The sequence below is a fragment of the Arabidopsis lyrata genome (assembly GCF_000004255.2).
Source record: "Arabidopsis lyrata subsp. lyrata unplaced genomic scaffold ARALYscaffold_7, whole genome shotgun sequence".
NCBI classification, from domain to species: domain Eukaryota; kingdom Viridiplantae; phylum Streptophyta; class Magnoliopsida; order Brassicales; family Brassicaceae; genus Arabidopsis; species Arabidopsis lyrata.
This window is the reverse complement of record NW_003302549.1, coordinates 2,477,480-2,496,747: the sequence shown is the minus strand read 5'-3', so window position 1 is coordinate 2,496,747 and position 19,268 is coordinate 2,477,480. Positions and strand designations below refer to the sequence as shown.

At 37.1% G+C, this 19,268-nt stretch overlaps 6 protein-coding genes across 10 annotated transcripts; 3 read left to right on the top strand and 3 right to left on the bottom strand.

Annotated features, from left to right (window-relative positions):
- Positions 1–3,269: 3,269 nt before the first annotated feature.
- On the bottom strand, positions 3,270–6,134 carry LOC9305179. 4 transcript variants are annotated; one of them, XM_021019689.1, is made up of 4 exons: positions 5,838–6,134; positions 4,840–4,985; positions 4,446–4,741; positions 3,270–4,354 (listed from the first exon to the last, which is right to left on the bottom strand). In XM_021019689.1, exons 2-4 carry the CDS (start codon positions 4,961–4,963, stop codon positions 3,614–3,616), a joined length of 1,161 nt encoding a protein of 386 aa, XP_020875348.1. In that variant the 5' UTR covers positions 4,964–4,985; positions 5,838–6,134; the 3' UTR covers positions 3,270–3,613. The 4 variants fall into 4 exon arrangements, with proteins under 4 accessions (XP_020875348.1, XP_020875347.1, XP_020875345.1 ...); XM_021019688.1 differs by lacking the exon at positions 5,838–6,134 and adding an exon at positions 5,274–5,804; XM_021019686.1 differs by lacking the exon at positions 5,838–6,134 and adding an exon at positions 5,159–5,262 and having other exon boundaries at positions 3,432–4,354.
- A 1,421-nt stretch (positions 6,135–7,555) lies between these two features.
- LOC9305178 (putative F-box/kelch-repeat protein At4g35120) lies at positions 7,556–9,179 on the top strand. Its single transcript, XM_002869061.2, has one exon. The coding sequence runs from the start codon at positions 7,765–7,767 to the stop codon at positions 9,004–9,006; it is 1,242 nt and encodes a 413-aa protein (XP_002869107.1). The 5' UTR covers positions 7,556–7,764; the 3' UTR covers positions 9,007–9,179.
- A 627-nt stretch (positions 9,180–9,806) lies between these two features.
- LOC9305177 (putative F-box/kelch-repeat protein At4g35120) lies at positions 9,807–11,148 on the top strand. Its single transcript, XM_002869060.2, has one exon. The coding sequence runs from the start codon at positions 9,861–9,863 to the stop codon at positions 11,058–11,060; it is 1,200 nt and encodes a 399-aa protein (XP_002869106.1). The 5' UTR covers positions 9,807–9,860; the 3' UTR covers positions 11,061–11,148.
- Positions 11,149–11,554: 406 nt separating this feature from the next.
- On the top strand, positions 11,555–13,280 carry LOC9303163 (putative F-box/kelch-repeat protein At4g35120). Its single transcript, XM_002869059.2, has one exon. It carries the CDS (start codon positions 11,641–11,643, stop codon positions 12,703–12,705), a length of 1,065 nt encoding a protein of 354 aa, XP_002869105.1. The 5' UTR covers positions 11,555–11,640; the 3' UTR covers positions 12,706–13,280.
- Positions 13,281–13,789: 509 nt separating this feature from the next.
- LOC9303162 (pentatricopeptide repeat-containing protein At4g35130, chloroplastic) lies at positions 13,790–16,519 on the bottom strand. The gene is made up of 2 exons (XM_021018700.1): positions 15,526–16,519; positions 13,790–15,363 (listed from the first exon to the last, which is right to left on the bottom strand). Exons 1-2 carry the CDS (start codon positions 16,315–16,317, stop codon positions 13,906–13,908), a joined length of 2,250 nt encoding a protein of 749 aa, XP_020874359.1. The 5' UTR covers positions 16,318–16,519; the 3' UTR covers positions 13,790–13,905.
- Positions 16,520–16,549: 30 nt separating this feature from the next.
- LOC9303161 (DDB1- and CUL4-associated factor 8) lies at positions 16,550–19,224 on the bottom strand. 2 transcript variants are annotated; one of them, XM_021018701.1, is made up of 5 exons: positions 18,947–19,224; positions 18,533–18,784; positions 18,305–18,448; positions 17,479–18,210; positions 16,550–17,314 (listed from the first exon to the last, which is right to left on the bottom strand). In XM_021018701.1, exons 1-5 carry the CDS (start codon positions 19,073–19,075, stop codon positions 16,967–16,969), a joined length of 1,605 nt encoding a protein of 534 aa, XP_020874360.1. In that variant the 5' UTR covers positions 19,076–19,224; the 3' UTR covers positions 16,550–16,966. The 2 variants fall into 2 exon arrangements, with proteins under 2 accessions (XP_020874360.1, XP_002867089.1); XM_002867043.2 differs by having other exon boundaries at positions 16,550–16,939.
- Between the last annotated feature and the right edge of the window lie 44 nt (positions 19,225–19,268).

The following is a 19,268-nucleotide window of genomic DNA, read 5'->3' as shown; positions in this document are numbered from 1 at the left end:
TACAACTAGCGTCCAAGTAAGATACAAATTTCGGCAGATCATGTTATTGTGTGGGTCTTTTGGTTACTATCCTCGGGCCATCTCTAAACCATCGGGTTAGAACCATCGGGTCATATCTAAACCAATCATTCATTGATACGTGTCTTGAGAAGGAAATGTGTAACGGGTGTTTCTCGATAGTTCCACAGATAAATTGGATTCCATTTGTTATGTGATTAACTTTTTCGTTAGTTGACAAGAAACAACTACTTTCCGTTCCTTTTCTTTCGATTCTATTATTTAAAGAAAAAAGAACTCGTGCGAGTACCTTTTGTTATTCTTGTGAAAGGCTAAAAAGGAGTGGAGCCAATAGAGATGTAACAACCAGACAAGAAACGAGACATTAAACCCATTTTTTCCACCGCACTCAACTTTTTTGGCCTCGTGTGGTGTAGCTCATGTGTTATCACATGGGTAACTTCATCATCTAGTTACCATATTGTTACTGTAATATATTGTAGACTCCTTTAGTTTAGATTCTTTAGACCCACCCAAACCCATATATGTGTTTGGGTGTATTGCGAAAATTAGGCTTTACCAACTTAATTGAATAATGAATTTGACTAAAGAGAGAATTCTAAAACATTAATGAAAGCGATAAGCACTAAATTTGTCTAGACTTAAGGCAATTTTTAAGGTAGTGTAGAAGTTAATTTAGTTTTCAAGCAATGACATTTTTTATCAGGCAGGAAAAAAGTTTAGGCTGCTTAGACCACTTAATCTTTAGGCTCCGCTTAATTTCGTTGCTTAAAATGTAATTGCGACAGTGAGAGTTGGCTCAATATACATACATATACGCATTAGTCTACATGGAATAGTAGTAATAATTCACGACTCGTCTTTTCAGAAAAGTGAATGCAGAGGAGAGAGAAAGAGAGACAAGGACCACAACGATGACCTTCATGCTTATCCCTAAACCGATTTACTTAACCAATCTGATGCTTTATAGCCAAAAACATAAACTTCAAACAAACAACAGCCGAGTGTGAAACTTTAATTGTCTGTCCATTTTTTTGAAAGAAATGATGTCATGATAGGTTGACAAAAAGAACGGAAAAATTCCAAAAAAAAACCTCATTTAATTTTTATTTTGACATTTAATATCTAATTGTTTTTTGTTGGAAAAAATATACATATATTAATTAAACAGTGTAATTTAATACCTAAACAATTAAATATTGTTATTTTCATACTTACAAACTCACAACAACAAAAAAAATTCTAATTTTACCCTTATCATTTTAATTAACTATTAACTTTTAGATGACTTGACATTAATTTTTTATTTAAATAAAAATTAATTTTATTAATATTTCATTTCTTTTTCTATCCCAAAAAATTCAAAAAAAACTCAAAATAATTTTCAGTTTATTTTACAGATATTTAATTTTTAAAATTTTAAATAAAATTAATTAGCAAAAAATATTTTGAAAAAAATAGCTATTTTTATGAATTGATAAATCTTGAGAAAGACGATGAGATTCGAATTGAGATTTTTTCGAAAATAGTTTCATTCGTAAAAGATTTATATTCGAATAGAGAGTTTCTCACGACGAAGAAAAAGTTCATATCGATGCTCGTTAATATCATATGCATCACAATAAATAAAATCAAATTAGTTTTATTGGTGATGAAGATTTTGGATACGATTAAAAAGAGATTGTAAACGGTTATCGAATTTGACTTTTTCGAAAATAGTTTCATTCGTGAAGGATTTATATTCGAATAGAGAGTTTCTCACGACGAAAAAAAAGTTCATATCAATGCTCGTTAATATCATATGCATCACGACGAATAAAATCAAATTAGTTTTATTGGCGATGAATATTTTGGATACGACTAAAAGGAGATCGTGAACGGTTATCGAATTTGATGGTTGTAAAAGAGGACGACGGAGATCGTTTACCGACGATTATCGTAGAGATTAATCGAAAAAATTTGAGAGTCGAAGAGGAAACGTCTCTTTGACATTGCACAAAGAGGGAATGGCTATTTTTAATATTTTTTATTTTCTGCTAATTTTTATGTTTAATTTTAAAATAAAATAATTATATAATTTTTTTTATTTTTTAGGCAACATAAACAAAACATTAGTAAAATTAATTTTTATTTAAATAAAAAAATTAATGCTATGTCATCTAAAAGTTAATAATTAATTGAAATGATAAGGGTAAAATTGGAATATTTTTGTTGTTGTGAGTTCGTGAGTATAAAAATAACAATATTTAATTGTTTAGGTATTAAATCGCACCGTTTAATTAATATATGTATATTTCTTCCAACCAAAAATAATTAAGTATTAAACGTCCAAATAAAAATTAAATGAGGTTTTTTTTTGGAAATTTTGCCATAAAAAACACTTCAACTTTGGAAATAAATCACTAATTCAGACTTTTAAAAAGTTGCGAACTTTTTATCATTCGATGTTAAGGATTATATATTATTGATGTGTCTCAAAAAATTGTCAAGGTGATTTCACGTGATAACCAATTCAATCTTGTGGAAGCCTTTGGAACCACCTACTAAAAGTTTTATTTATTTATTTTAAGAAGATTGAATTTTCTAATTTCTCTCTATTAGTTAAGACCTGAGTCTCCCAATGAGGTTATTTATTAATTATTACTCACATTGTGCAAAAAAAACAAGCACAATTTGTGGTCCACAAACCTTTCTCTGGAGGTTTCTGGTTCAACTTCTCCGGTTTAGACTTAAATCTTCGTTTTGTGGGCAAACCCGAGGGGGAGCAACCGGTTGGGCCATGTTGCAGTGGGCTCATTGTAAAGCCGACACGAGTAACCGAAGCCCAGTAGCATTGTTTGCAAATAACAGATTGCTTTGTCCGTTGCAACGGTTTTAAAGCAGAGTAGAAGTCAAAACAGAGTACGAGACTTTTTTTTTTTTTTTTTTAAGATCAAATATAACCAGTGAATAACATAAATAAATAACTACATAAGATACGTTTGGACTAACATAGTTTTCGACAAAAACAAAATAACGAAAAAATTCAATGCATGCCAAATTCGATTGATCAAGGACTTTGATCTTATGGTCTCCGATTCTATATTTGACATGATATTTATTTTATTCCCGTTTCACTCGTAATTGACCTCAAATTGAGTAGTCACCCACGCAATAAAGAATGAACTCAACAAAATTATGTATTCCCTTTTATCTTGCAAAAGTGTTGTTTTGACATTTTCTATAAACATATTTTAAAGAACTATATAAAATATTCAACAAGTTCTGCAATAACTAACACAATAAATATTGTTGTGAATTTAGTTTTTAAAACAATCTTTCGTTTTCCAAACTCTTAAGACAACTTGTAATCTTTCCCATTATAGAAAACGAAAGAAACCAAAAAAAAAAAAAAACACATAATCAAAGAACAATGCATCACACAAAGCCAAACGTATTTATTAGCAACAACCAAATATCTATCTTAACACTTTTATAAGTTACTAATAAATACCAGCTTTTCCATAATACCTTAAGAACTCATTTATTAGAGAGTATTTTTGATTTTGTGCTATTACCTATTACTAACAACATCACACACAATCACAGCACAAACTCACAGAAGCTCATCTATAAACGATTTCCCTTTAAATTTTTCCATTTTGAATCCCATTTTCTCCAACCTCGACCGTTCTGCTTCAATCTCGACCATCTGAGCCCGCGTCTCCTCAATCCGCAGCCTCGCTTCCGCCACTTCCTTCTCCATCCTAACCAAATCCGTTTCTTGAGCCTCAAGCTCTTCTTTCTTAGCCTTCACTAAACCATCATGCCTCTCTTTCTCATTTTCTGCATCTTCTAGAGACTGCGCAAACTCTTCAAGAACAGAACGTAGCCAAGCCACTTCGATGTTCACAGACTCCAAGTCTTTGAGAACCGCAAGCATCTCTTTGACTTTGATTTTGCTCAACTGCCCTACCGGGGTTGACCTGAGTTCCTGCATCAGTGAGCATAAACACTCCAGGTAACGGGATCGCATTGAATCCGATTCCAGCTTACAGTTTTGAGCAATGTCTCCGTGTTTTTCGATGATAGCACTTAGGATTGTGGATGAACCGGATCTGACTCGGTATTTTCCGACAGAGACAAAAGTGTCAGACATTACTGATTCAAGATCGAGCTCTACACCAATCTCATTGTTGTTTTCTTCATCATCATCAGTATAATCATCATTGCTCTCTTCTTCATGCGATCTTGGAAGGCTTAGGAAACTAAAGAGTCTAGTTTCGCCGCCTGCTCCAATCTTCCCGTCGTGTTCTTGTATTCCAGGTTTAGGTGATACGGCTTTGCTTTGATCAACCTTCATAATATACAAGAAACTACCAGAGTTTACAAATATGTTAAAGATATGTAGTAATAGAAATCATGGAAGAGAGTAGAGGATGAAATACCAAATTGTTTGAGGAAAGTGGAATGGTTTGAGAAGGTTTCTTCTCCGGTTTATGGTTGAAGAAATCATCCGGGTCACCGGATGATGAAGAAGTTAAAGACTTATTCGATTCAGAAACAATCTTCTTCTTCACAGAAACAGATGGAGCTACGGAATGATGAACCTTTGGGGAATTACTATTTGCAAAACCGCCTCTGCCGTTTTGGTAAGGCCTTGCGGATAGTGGTGAAGGCGGTTGTGAATGTGATTCCTTCTTTTTCCTACCGAAACTCCCTGAGAAGCTAAGAAGCCTTGAACCTGTAATTAAAACAGAACAAGAATCAGAATCCATAAGACAAAAACTTTGACTTCAAAATGTTTTAAAAATGGCAAAATCAAAAGCAGAGTAAAAGTACTTTGCTTCTTAGTGTTCTTCTTGACATGGCCTTGAGCAATTCTCTCTAAACAAGCTGAAGCACATTCATGGAAAGGATTATCCGCATATACACAATCCGGATGAGCTTTTCTATTGAAATCCATAGGCTTTTGATCAATGGGACAACTTCAATAAAACCAAGATAACCAATCAGCTCAAAGGAGACAAACTCAAAGAACAACACAAGAACTTCAAATTTGTGGTTTCAAAGGACTGAACATATCACATTAAGGGTAAGTAAAAGGTCAAAACTTTACACCTTCGTTTCAACAAATAGGTCAAAAAGATTAGACACTAACAACTTATAATATACAACAAACTCCCAACGAAATTGGATTCCATTCATATTTCACCAACCCTTCATTCATTGCTTTATATGAGAAAAAAAAAATGTAAAGAGAGAGAGAGATTCACCAAAACATATCCATAAAGAAATTTCTTAAGAGTAATAGTGAAATTGATCCCCACAAAACCAATCAAATCATAAAATGTATATGTAGATACAAAAAGACAACTTTTGGTTTGTTTCTTCTTCTTAATACATCATGGACCGACCATGCAAATTCCAAGTACAATTTCCCAGTGGGATACTAAATTTCAACGGTGGAAGCACTCAGTTATTGACTTAGACCAGAGTTAAAAGGTAGATTATTTTGACCGGCTTGTTTCCTGAACAGACAAAAGCTTTTAAGGCCCACCCTCTGGATAATATTTTTTTTATAGGTTGAAATTTCGTTTTCCATGATTGTCTTTTGTCACAAAATTTCTTAGAACAGAGCAAAGAAACAGAGCATATGACAATATAACAGTATGCATCAATATCATCATCGATCATTGGATTAATTCTTAAAACACAAACAAACACACGATTGATAAGCGAGAACAAGAAACGATTTGTCGAGCAAAGAACCAAACTTTTAATTCACACCAAAATGCAAACTACAAAACAGAGAAATAGAGATAAAGGGAGAGAGATACCAGGAGAATCGGAAGAGGGAAAGAAGAGCGTTGAGCGGAGAAAAATGAATAAAATGTTGATTTTATTTGTTTTGTTTATAAGTTATAACAGTTGTGTATATTATAAGGTTGTATATGGTTGTATTCATGTGACATTGTCTTGGGTATAATAATATGATGAATTGACCAAAGCCAATATTACCCATAGAAGATAAAGAGAAGCATTTAATTAAAAAGAGGTTAGAAACGGCAATCAATCACACCTCACTTATCTTCCAGAAGTGGACACCAACGTGGGACGGTTATAATTCACAAATACAAGTGAGATAATTAGAGCATCTTCATTAGACAACTTTTGATGGGTGTCTTTAGTATAAATTAGTAATAAAATTAAAGATATTCCCCTTTTTGGGTATGTAAAATGTCTCTAGGAAGACACAAACTATAATTAAAGACACTCTCTACTTTATTTTTATATTTTTATTAATTTTATATTTAAAGACACTCACAAATAAATGACCAAATATGGATGCTCTTAGAGACGACGAGAATCGAAAGTAGAAATTAAAAAGACAAAAAAAAAGTTGTCAGTTAAAACGCGTCATTGCGTGGCATTGTTTGCATCACACGTGAGATTTAGTTAACTTTTTAAGCTTCTTAAGAATCTTTAGTTCATAACTTGTTTGCATATCTCATGTCTAATTTTATTTTTTTCTTCATAAGGTCCAAATTGGTATAATTAACAAACTGTTTATGTATATAAGTTCTCTATTTTTTTTGTAAGTTATGTTCACACTGGATCTCTTAGTATTTTCTAATGTTTGCGGATAAGTATAAATAAAATCAAATACATATAAATCAATATTTTGCGAATTAAGTGTTGGTACCAAATTAACTTTCTAAGATTATGGAGATTGCTTTGCTAAAACATAACTTTATAATTCAATCCCTAGGAAGGACATTTTCTTCACGATTTGTCAAAGTGCATGCATGTTGATCCGATAGCAAACAACATTTATTATAGAATCTGATAAAAGCATCTTTTTTTTCATTGTGTTATCTTTCGTAAGTCGTAATTTTAGTAGTACTATATAGTTTCGAAATGCGAGTTATCCAGAAGCGATAAATGACCATTTCCCCAATAATACTTTCATCCTTTTTTTTGGGGGTCAGACTTCCTTTCATGAAGAAGAAGAAGAAGAAAAACATAGAGTCAACTCTAGAGCGTTGGCTTTTTAAGGGACATAACAGATTTTCTTAATACTATAATGCACATTCTTTAAACAAATCATTTTTTTTTTATAACCGAGTGTCCTGGCCCCACCGAAGTGGTCCAGACTAGAGACCGAACCCTTACGGCACGGACGCACATCCGAGGGTGGGTCATGGTCAGGTAACGGTTTACGGTCTCGGACGATAGAGCAAATTCGCATGTAAATTCTCTGGTGGCCACTAGTATGTAGCAAGGGGGAATCGAATCCGGGCGTATTGGGATTACCCCCTCAACCACGAAATCCTTCCTACCACTAGCCTACCTTGTAGTGGTTAACACACAAATCATTTTAAATAATACGACCATTCTTTAATTTCTTTTTTCGTTCATGCAACATGTCTTTTTCTTTCCCTCTTATTATCTAATTTTATTTTACTCTTCGTTCATTTGTACTTGTTTTTGTTTCTTTTAAAATAGATATTTATGCTATCGTTTGAAATATTACTTTTAGTTTTCAAACCGGTTTTAACAGGGTTCGATACTGAAATCTGTTTTAAACATGGGCAATTTGGTATTTTATTTCAATTCAGGGGACTTGTTCGTTAATAGAAAAAGGTAAAAGATTCTTCATTTTAACAAAGGAAACAATTACCCTTTTCAGTTTTCACTAGGTTTTCTATAAGACGGTGATTTTGAAGACCTAAATTTTAGCTTAGTAAACACGGTATCGTTGCTATGGACACCGCCAAAGTAGAAGAACCGCAGGAAACGAAGAAGACGACTCTTACAGCTCAAACTCCATTATCTATGTCGATTTCATCACTTCCAGATGAAATCGTTTTAAGTTTCTTAGCCCGGATCTCTAAATCTTACTACCGTTCCCTCTCTTTAGTCTCCAAGAGCTTTTACGCTCTTCTCTCTTCTACAGAGATCTACGCGGCCCGACCCCACATCGGAGCCACAGAGCCTCGCCTCTACGTGTGCCTGTGGTTACTCAACAAGCATCGCTGGTTCACTCTTCTGAATCCCGATCAAACCCTAATCACCAACGGTGGTGAGATTGAGGGTGAATTAAGTTTAGTACCGGTAAGGCTCTCTTCCTCCAATCCTCCCGCTCGGTTAAAGTCAACCACTGTAGCTGTCGGTTCCGAAATCTACCAAATCGGCGGAACCGTCAACGGCAAGCGATCCAAAGCCGTTGGTGTGCTTGATTGTCGAAGTCATACATGGCGACGTGCTCCTAACATGAGAGTGTCAAGGGTAGGCGCCAAGTCTTGTTTTTTAGACGGACATATATATGTAATAGGAGGATGCAGAAAGAGTGAGGAAGAATCCAAGAATTGGGGTGAGGTTTTCGACCTAAAGACTCAGACTTGGAATCCATTGCCTAGCCCTAGTGATAATTATGCCGTGGATTCGAATCACAAAGTTGCAGTTTTTGGAGAAAGGCTATACGTAATCACCAAGCATAACAACTATGCATATGCTCCGAATGAAGTAAGATGGCTACCAGACGTGGGGTCTGTGGATCTACAACCCATAACTGGACCTTGGTGCGGCGGTATAGAAAAAGTTATGAAACCTATAACTGGACGACCTTGGTGCGTTATAGGAAATGTAATGTTTACTGATGAGTGCAGGAAGTACAGGTGGTATAGCTCAAGTCATGGAGCGTGGCTAAGAGTTGAAGGTTTGCATGATCTATACGCTAAGCGTCGTTTTGAGTACCGTACGATTCAGTTAGTTAACTATGGTGGGAAACTGTTAATTATATGGGACGAGTGGGTCATGATCCTAGACAGGAATTACCTTATTCGCAGCCAAGACAAGCAAATTTGGTGTGCTGTGATTAGGTTGGAGGAGCGTATGTCTTATTTGGGACCCCAGATTTGGGGGCAGGTTGAGAGCTGCAATGTTGTTGTGCCTAGCGTCCCCAAGTCTTATAAGCTCTCAAGCTGCCAATGTGTTTCGGTCTGAAACTCATCTTTGCTTTCAACATATTATTTGGGGTTTAGTTGTCTAGTAGGATGCGATTGTTCACTCTAGTTCTTTGTTTTGTTTTTTTTGCTCTTTCCTTTAATTCAGAGACAAGCTAGCAAGCTGTTTTGTCAGATTTTTCTTTTTATTTAATTTATGCTGTTTTTTTTCTTTTTTCTGTGTTTGTTCTTACTAATTATTATAGATCTTTTAGAATTTTTTAGTTAGTTGTCTAGAGATGGACCTCATGAGATTCTGCTTATGCTCTTTTCTCCCCATTTAAACCACTTCTCTTCTCATTAGCATGTTTATCTATCTTCTTCTTAAGCTTTCTTGCGATTCCCTCTTCTTCATCGTAAGCTCTACCCAAACAACTCTCGGAATTTTTCGTCTTTGAAAATCCAACCACGTACGACGAAGAAGAAAGAGATTCTTTGATTCTCACTTGTAGCCAACATTAAAAAAAAAAAAAAAAAAAAAAAAAACTCTAATTTAATAAGCTTGCCCAGTCCTCTCCTCGCTATTTCTTAGCTTAACCGAGCGGTCTGGCTTAAATTTTTCTAATTTAATAACGGAACTATCCGGTCGAACCGGTTAAACGGATGCGTGTTGTTAAATGTTATCAATTGAAATATTACTTTCAGTTCTCAAACCGGTTTTAACATGGTTCAATACTGTAATGTGTTTTAAACATGGGCGATTTGGTATTTTATTTAGATTAGGGACTTGTTTAGAAAAATGTAAAAGGGTTTTCAACATTTAATAAAGGGAAAAAATTTCCTTTTCACTATTTTTATATAAGACGCTGATTTTGAAGACCTAAATTTTAGCTTAGTAAACACGGTATCGTTGCTATGGACACCGCCAAAGTAGAAGAACCGCAGGAAACGAAGAAGACGACTCTTACAGCTCAAACTCCATTATCTATGTCGATTTCATCACTTCCAGATGAAATCGTTTTAAGTTTCTTAGCCCGGATCTCTAAATCTTACTACCGTTCCCTCTCTTTAGTCTCCAAGAGCTTTTACGCTCTTCTCTCTTCTACAGAGATCTACGCGGCCCAATCCCACATCGGAGCCACAGAGCCTCGCCTCTACGTGTGCCTGTGGTTACTCAACAAGCATCGCTGGTTCACTCTCGCCGAGATTGAGGGTGAACTAAGTCTAGTACCGGTAAGGCTCTCTTCCTCGTTTCCTTTTACTCGATTAAACTCAACCACTGTAGCTGCTGGTTCCGAAATCTACAAAATCGGCGGAACTGTCAAGGGAAAGCCATCCAGAGCCGTTTTTGTACTGAATTGTCAGACTCACAGGTGGCGTCATGCTCCTAAGATGAAGGTGTCAAGGGTACACGCAAAGTCTTGTTTTTTAGACGGGAAGATATATGTAATGGGAGGATGCAGAAAGAGTGAGGAAGAATCCATGAATTGGGGTGAGGTTTTCGACCTAAAGACTCGAACTTGGAAGCCGTTGCCTAGCCCTAGTGATGGTGCCGTCGATTCGAATCACAAAGTAGCAGTTTTTGGAGAAAGGCTATACGTAATCACCAAGCATAAAAAATATGCATATGATCCGAAAGAAGGAAGATGGCTAGCAGAGGTGGGGTTTGTGGATCTAGAACCTATAACTGGAACTCGGTCCGGTGGCATAGAAAAAGTTATGCAACCTATAACTGGACCTTGGTGCGTTATAGGAAATGTAATGTTTACTGAGGAGTACAATAAGTACAAGTGGTTTTGCTCAAGGCGTGGAGTGTGGCTAAGAGTTGAAGGTTTGAATGATCTTGAAGGTTTGAATGATCTATACGAAAAGCGTGGTTTTCATTATTACCGTACGATTAAGTTAGTTAACTATGGTGGGAAACTGTTAATTATATGGCACAACTGGATTCACAGTGAAGAGAGGACAATTTGGTGTGCGGTGATTCGGTTGGAGGAGCGTATGTTACCCCATTTTGGACCCTGGATCTGCGGGGAGGTTGAGAGCTGTAATGTTGTTGTGCCTAGCGTCCCCAAGTCTTATAAGCTCTCAAGCTGCCAATGTGTTTTTGTCTGAAACTCATCTTTGTTTTCAACATATTATTTGGGGTTTTGTTTCTCATAGGATGCAATCATGCGATTGGTCACTGTAGGTTTTTTTTTTTTTTTTTTTTGTTTTTCTGTGTTTGATCTTACTAATTATTATAGATCTTTTAGAACTTTTAGTTAGTTGTCTAGAGATGGACCTCATGAGATTTTGCTTATGTGCATGTTTAGCTCTATCTATCTCCTTCTTAAGCTTTCTTGCGATTCCCTCTTCTTCATCGTAAGCTCTAGCCAAACAGCTCTCGGAATTTTTCGTCTTTGAAAATCCAACCACGACGAAGAAGATAGAGATTATTTGATTATCTCTTGTAGCCAGGGCAAAGAAAGCTCTAAGCTTGCCAAGTCCTCCGCTCGTCGCTATTTCTTAGCTTAACCGTACGGTCATGGCTTAAATTTTTCTAATTTAATAACGGAACTATCCTGTCGAACCGGTTAAACCGATTCACTATTTTATTTTGGATCAGGTCTTTCTTTTTGAACAATGAAAAAATTCTTTACATGTATGTTTTGAAGACCTAAAAAAACCCTAGTAATTACGATATCTAGTTGCTATGGACGCCAAAGTAGAACCGCCGCAGAAAAAGAAAATTACGATATCTCCGTCACCTCCATCGTTTTCATCACTTCCAGATGAACTAGTTCTACATTGCTTAGCTCGGATCTCGAAATCTTACTACCGTTCCCTCTCTTTAGTCTCTAAGAGCTTCTACTCTCTCCTCACTTCTCCGGACATTTACGCGTTTCGATCCCAAATCGGAACCACAGAGCCTTGCCTCTACATATGCCTTAAATCACCCACTTGTCGTCATAGCTGGATCACTCTTGATGAAACCCTAATCACCAACGGCGGCGAGATTAAGGATGAGTTAAGTTTAGAAATGGTAAAACTACCTTCCTCCCATTCTCCTACTCGATTAAACTCGACCACTGTAGCTGCCGGGTCGGAAATCTACCAAATTGGCGGAATAAACAAGACCAAACGATCCAGAGCCGTTATTAGTGTGCTTGATTGTTGTAGTCACAAGTGGCGTCGTGCTCCTAACATGAGGTTACCAAGGGTAGACGCCAAGTCTTGGTTCTTAGATGGGAAGATATATGTAATGGGAGGATGCAGAAAAAGAGAGGAATCCATGAATTGGGGTGAGGTTTTAGACCTAAAAACTCAGACTTGGAAGCCATTGCCTTGCCCTAGTGACAATGGCGTCGATTTCAATCACAAGGAAAACGTTGCAGTTTTGAGAGGAAGGCTATACGTTACCACCAAGGATAAGAACTATGTATATGATCCAAAAGAAGGAAGATGGAAGGAAACATTAGAGCTGGCTTCGGGTATTTGTTTTGGTTTGAGTCTAGAATCTATAACTGGACCTTGGTGCCTTGTAGAAAACGTAATGATTAATGATAATGGCGGTAGATACTGGTGGTGGTATGAGTCAAGTAGTGGAATGATTCCGGGTTTGAGTGATCTGTATATGAAGCGTGCTAGTAATTACCGCACGATTCAATTAGTTAACTATGGTGGGAAACTGTTAATTATATGGCAAGCGACGATCAACAAGAGAACGACTTGGTATGCGTTGAATAGGTTGGAGAAGCGTTTGAGTTCTTTTGAATGACCCCAGATTTGGGGTGAGGTTGAGAGGTTCAATGTTTTTGTCCCCACAATTCCCAAGTCATACGAACTCGTGAACTTTTTATCCGGTTTGAGGTGAAAAATGTGATTTGCTTTCGTTATTTGGTTAAGTTTTCATTTAAGGCAATTATATTATAGATTCTCGTAGTTGTGCTTCTTTAATTTGGCTACTATATCCCTAAAGGATTTTATAAGAGATCCGATGGTTATCTCTCAAAGTCAAATAATTCAAGATGACGATGTTCATACATTCTGACACTGTCGAGAATGTTCTACCGACGCATCCAGATTTTCTTCAAGGCAAAACGCTCCTCACCCTAAGCCTCTCAGTCTAATGTTTGGAGTTATGAAAACTCTCATCTACTTTTGTATTATGTCAGTTTTACAAAAGAGAAAAAAAAAAACATTGCAGTTAACAATAATTCTGGGAATGAAATAGTGAAGAAGGTAGTATTTTTAGAAATACAAACATTTTATACAATTAAACTTTTTTAGTTAAAAATCAAAAGTATTTACTTAAAACATTTTTGAAAAATTGTTAGAAATGTTTTCTTTCAAATATCCCTTTTCAAAATTGTGAGAAAATGTTAGTTTTCATATATCATGTAAATTTGGTATCAAAATTTAAAAAATTCTTTAAGAATCCGAATAGAAATATCAAAATTTTAAAAGCTATTTTCAAAATTCGAGTTAAAAACGTTGATACTAAAATCAATATAATGATGATGTGAAAACAAGTTGAATATTTAGAATATCTAACAACTAATGCGGGATCCAAAATTTTCAGAACCACGAAGAGGTAAGGAGTCTTTTACTTACATATTGCAGTGACTTGGATCGGACAACCATTGCAACTTGTTTCTGTTTCTTCTTCTTGTTCCAGACACTCGTGGAAATGAGAAAAGAGCTGGATGAGAAAATTGTGTCGACATTGCCCGCGAAGCTACAAAGGATTGCAATACAAGACTGAAAGTTTCTTCTCTGCTTTTATCAGGATCAAATTGTGTGTAATATCTCGTTCTGTTTTATTAATATTGTTACTCTGCTTTTGCTCTGTTTTACGAGGGTTTTAGCAATAAAAATGTAGTTGATCAATGAATTTTTTTTGTCAAAAGATGTTTTCTTCTTTTTACATTTGTCTGATAACATACATATATACCTACTTTAGCCACAACCTGTGTTTTCACCAGTAATTTCCACACGAGCAGCGACCATTGGAGAAGTGATGAAATATCTTGGAATCTCCAACAACTATCTCTCTTCTTGTCATTTTCGAAGCTTTTTCCAAGAACTCGTGACATTTTCTGCAGATTCTCGTGTTATTTCTCACCGTAACTGTTCTTCCCGTTTCCGTAGAGATCAATCCAAAACACGTGGCGAGCCTTACCGAATGTCTTCTTGGTGAATTGCTTCTGCTCTTAGCTAGAGTCTCTCGTCTCAACTTCGAGACATAGTGAACATAACTGTCTTCTTCTTCTTCTTCTCCAATCATCCTCGAGACAATATCTAAGACTTCATAGATCTTGTTTGTCTCCACGTGGGATCTGTCTCCGTTTGTTAACACATGCGTTTTGCTCTTCGCCTCAACAGTACTGCGACTTGATGTTCTGGATATGCCTTTGCTCTCCATGAGAAGCTTAATCCTATTTACATCTTCCCATCTTCGAGCTTCTGCATACATGTTCAAAAGCAAGACATAACATCCCGTGTTATCGTGTTCCATCTTAAATATCTGTTCTGCCGCGAATTCAGCTACGGTTATATCGTTATGGTTTCTGCTTGCATTTAACAAAGATCCCCAAATCCGAGCTGTTGGCAAAAATGGCATTTCTCTAATGAATCTCTTGGCTGAGCTGAAGTTTCCTGTACGGCCAATGAGATCCAGCATGTACCCATAATGCTCTATTCCAGGATCGATCCCGTATTCTCTTTTCATCGACTCGAAATATTCCCATCCTTCATCAACCATACCAGAAATGCTACATGCTGCTAATAGTGAAGCAAAGGTGCTCTTGTTTGGATCTACTTTAGAAGCAATCATCTCTGAGAATAAGCAAACCGAAATTCTCCCAAAACCGTGTACTGCATAGGCCATGATGATGCTGTTCCATGAAACAACATCCTTTAACAAGACGTGGTTGAAACATTTTCTTGCATCCTCAAGGTCACCACACATGGCATACATGTGAACGAGTGAATTCAAGATGATAGTGTTTGACCCGTATCTAGACTTAACTATATAAGCATGAATTTGTCTACCTTCACTCAAGGATAGAGATTCTGCATAAGCTGGTAGAATACTAGCAATTGTTGTGGAATCAGGTAGAAGCGATGAATCCCAGAGTTTTTGAAATAGCTCCAAGGCTGAATAGTTCTTCCCGTTCTGCACATAAGCAGCAATAATCGAGTTCCATGAGATCAAATTCTTTTCAGCTATTCGATCAAATATAACCTCAGCTGATTTTAACTGCCCCCATTCTCCATACATATCAATCAGAGCAGTATCCAATACTATATGAGGAAGAAAGCCTCTCCTCATAGCATACCCGTGAATTGTTCGACCCTCCAAGATTGCACAAGCAGGAAGCAGATTGATCAATGTAATAACATCTGGCTGCAACCCATTTTGCTCTGACATTTTCTGAAAGCAGAGAAACGCATCAGTGACTCGGCTGTTTCTAGCATAACATCCTATCAAAACATTCCAAGCTACGATGTTCCTCTGGATTATACATTTAAATATTCTCTCTGCATAACTCACTTCACCATATTTACTGTACATGTCAAGGATTGATGTCATTACCATAACATCACCAGTTTCAATTCTACTTCGAACAGCGTGGCAATGTAACTCCTTTCCCATGTTTGGACTATACACATGAGAACAAGCACCAAGAGCGCTCATGGTACTGAACCTGTCAGGCTTAAACCCAAATTTCAGCATTTCTTTAAATAGCATCAACGAGCGAAAGCCATCTTCAAGCGCAAGATATCCAGAAATCATGGAATTCCACGAAACAATGTCTCTCTCAGGCATTTCTTCGAACACTTTCTCTGCATCCCAAGAACACCCAAGCTTCATGTACAAAGATATAAGAGAATTACAGACGTAAACATCTGAAACAAACCGAAGCTTGATCACCATCGCGTGAATCTTCTTCCCTTCTTCCAATGACGAAATTCCTGTAACCGATTTAATCACGAAAGGATAAGTAAAGGAATCAGCTTTGACCCCTGAAAATACCATTCTGCAATAAAGTTGAAGCGCTTCAAAGTATAACCCACAGCTAGTGAAACCTTTAATCATCACATTCCACACAAAAGTATCAGCTTTGTTCATTTCATCGAACAGTTGGAGTGCATCCTCCATGAGACCAGAATCAGCGAAACCACGTAAAGCCCGAGTGAGCGCAGGATCATTGAGCTGCTTAGTTACCTTGTATCGGTCTCGAAGAACTAGCCGAACTGGTTTCGAGAATCTTGAGTCGAATTCGAGACTTCGTTTCCCCGTGGTCTGGTGATTCTCGGAAGAAACACACTTGCACGCGTCGCAATTGTAGATACGGTAGCAACGAGACAGAAGAGTCGCAGCCATGAATTCCGGCGAAGTCGCACCGGAAAACTGAGAGAGTTCAAGCAAATTTGCCTGTCGTCGTCGTCTTTTGCATCTTCATTTTCCCGCGGGAAAATGTTTTGTTACCCTCGTAAAAACCAGTCTACAATGACGTAATTAATCCTTTTTTTTTTGGTGTTTAAAAAAAAAAGATAAATTCTGAATTACCACAAATTCTCCATTTTTAATGTCTATGAACCTTAGAAGTATATGATTTTATGCGACGAATTATGATGATCAAATATGTATAATTTACACAAACATATAATGTTGAGACTTAATTGAACAATGAAAAACCATGTGGTAAATCAAAATACATAAAGGGTTTTAAAGGGACCGAAAAATTATTTACAAATTCTTTTAGAGGAGTTTTCTTTCAAGAGAAGAAGTCTTCATGGCTATTACCATCTTCATCATCAGTTGCATCATCGCTCTGATCATTGAAGGTAAGAATAAGATCAAGAAGTTCTCTTCCAGTGGCTGAAGATGATTCTCCTTCTCTCTCTGGACTACTACTGCTCCGGTTTTGCAGCGAGAAGAGTTGTGCCAATAGTTCCTGCGGTGAAGAGACACGGTACATCCATCCCCTAGGCGTTCGCTTGCGCTGGAACACACAAATTTCAAACAATATTCAATCATCATCATCATCATCATCATCTTGATGACTGCCACTAATACTATCAACATTCGTCTCACTACCACCACCATTATTATCCATATTGTTATCAATTTCAATAAAACATTCATCATCACTATCCATGTCATCAACATCATCATCACTATCCATGTCATCATCAGAATCATTATCATCTAGTCCACTGCTATAATCTGAATCATCATCATCCTCAGCATCATCAATTGATTCATCTTCCCCCTCGTTCCCATCAATACCAATATCCATTCCATTACCAAATAATTCGTCGTCATAATCATGGAAGCTAAGAAACGATAACCAAGGAATGCGAAAGCGACTCGGTAACTGGAAATTTTTTAAACAAAGCAGCAGTAGCCAAATTAGTTTGATGTCATAGTATAAATGTCAATCATTGCACCTTATTGGTTTCATCAATTAGAGAAGGTTCTAGCACGAAGGAAAATAAACTAAAACAATCAAGTCTTAAGTAATGGAAAAGTAAAGCATACCAGTTCGATGTTTTCAGGTAATGTAGCTCTCTCAGCTGCCTTTGACGTCCACACCTTGATGTCACTTTCAATTCCACTGCTAGCAAGCACAGGAATATGCGGATGAGGCTCAATACAGTTAACCACATGCCTATCTGCTTCCATAACACGGATAAGCTCCCCACCTTTTTTCCTCCAAATAAATATCCGCCCACAGTCTGACCCACTAACCACATATTCAGACCGAGGTCCAAAAAAATTCACACCCTTAACCGTCTCAGAGTTCTTGTGCCCCTTATAAACCAAAGGAACTGAGTGTTCGTTCTCATCTTTTGGGGAAGAAGCTGATTCTGATTTTGAGACACTACTCTTGGATATCGGGGAGGATGGGATAGGGTTAGACCCTAATCCCATATCGGGTGTGAAAAGATAGATGAATTCATCATTGTACGAAACAAGAAGCTCGCTTTGCTCTGAGAAAGCCAAACCCGTTATTCCAACTTCTTCATTGCCAATAAGATGTGGAGGGCAAAAGTGATCTGCGGCTCGTGTAAAACCATTTGAACCGTCACCCTGAAATCTACGGACATCATAAAGACGAGCGTACACGTCCATTCCCCCAACAGCAAAGAGGTTAGAATTTCTCGGGTCAATCGCAATAGCGTTTAGCTGGATGGCTTCCATGTTCCTCCTCCTAGGATCAACTGATTGACAAGTGAAAAGTTCTGTAGGGGCTTCAGTCCTTAGATCAAACTGAAAATGGGCAACATTCAACAATCCAATTTCTTTAATCAAATAATAAGGATACTAAAGTAGATATCCAAAAAATAATGCAGCTACTACTCACTCGTTGTACTAATCCATCTTCACCACATGTATAAAATATATGTGGGTTTCCTGGCTCTATACATAGCTTATGAGCTCTTCCTTGATGCAATCCCAAGAAAGACGTCTCAACTTTATCACCCTCAAGAATACTTGCACGCCGAACCTAAAGATGTTTGAGATTTAATCTAAGTAAAGTGTGCCACAAACATAAAACAGAGAGTTTCTTAAAGCAACTCAAAGGATTTACCATTCCATCAGCAGCACAGGTAACAATGGTTCGATCATCAGAGAAAGGCATAAACTTTGCTTGAAATACGTTATTAGCGTGTCCTGAATGGAACGAAAGCTTAACATTCCCAAGTTGCCAATCCCAAAGAACGACACGCCGATCATCGGAACCCGAAATCAGAACATCTCCTTCTGCATTGAAACTCACTGTGTTTACACACCCTTTGTGCTTCTCTAGCTTCTTGTATATCTCTAGACGCAGAACCAAATTCTACATATACATGAACAATTGAGAATTATGAATCAATGGGTTTTATTTTCAAGAAATCATAACAATAATTAGTCAATTGGACGATACTACTAAATCCACCAATGAGACTCGAAGAAGAACCATAAACTTCAAAACTTTCGAATCCAATAGAGAAACACAAACCTCGGAGGCGGAGAAGCGATTGGAGAAATTACGAGAGGAGATTCCACCGACCTCTCGTCGCCAGAAATCAACAACAGGGTGATGTAATCCGTTGAAATTTAATCGACCTTTCTTCGCTTTCTCACTCATCTTCCTATGAAATCAATGGTAATTGGAGAAAGTTTTTCACGGTTGATGAAGCTATAGACCAGAGAGAAGATTCTCTAATTGCTCTGTATCTCGCCGTGAAATTACTACTTCGGAGGTCCCAGAGAGAGAAGAAGAAGCGTAGTGTAATGCGTAAAGCCCATCGCTGGAAGAGAGGGGATTCTTTGGCCCAGTT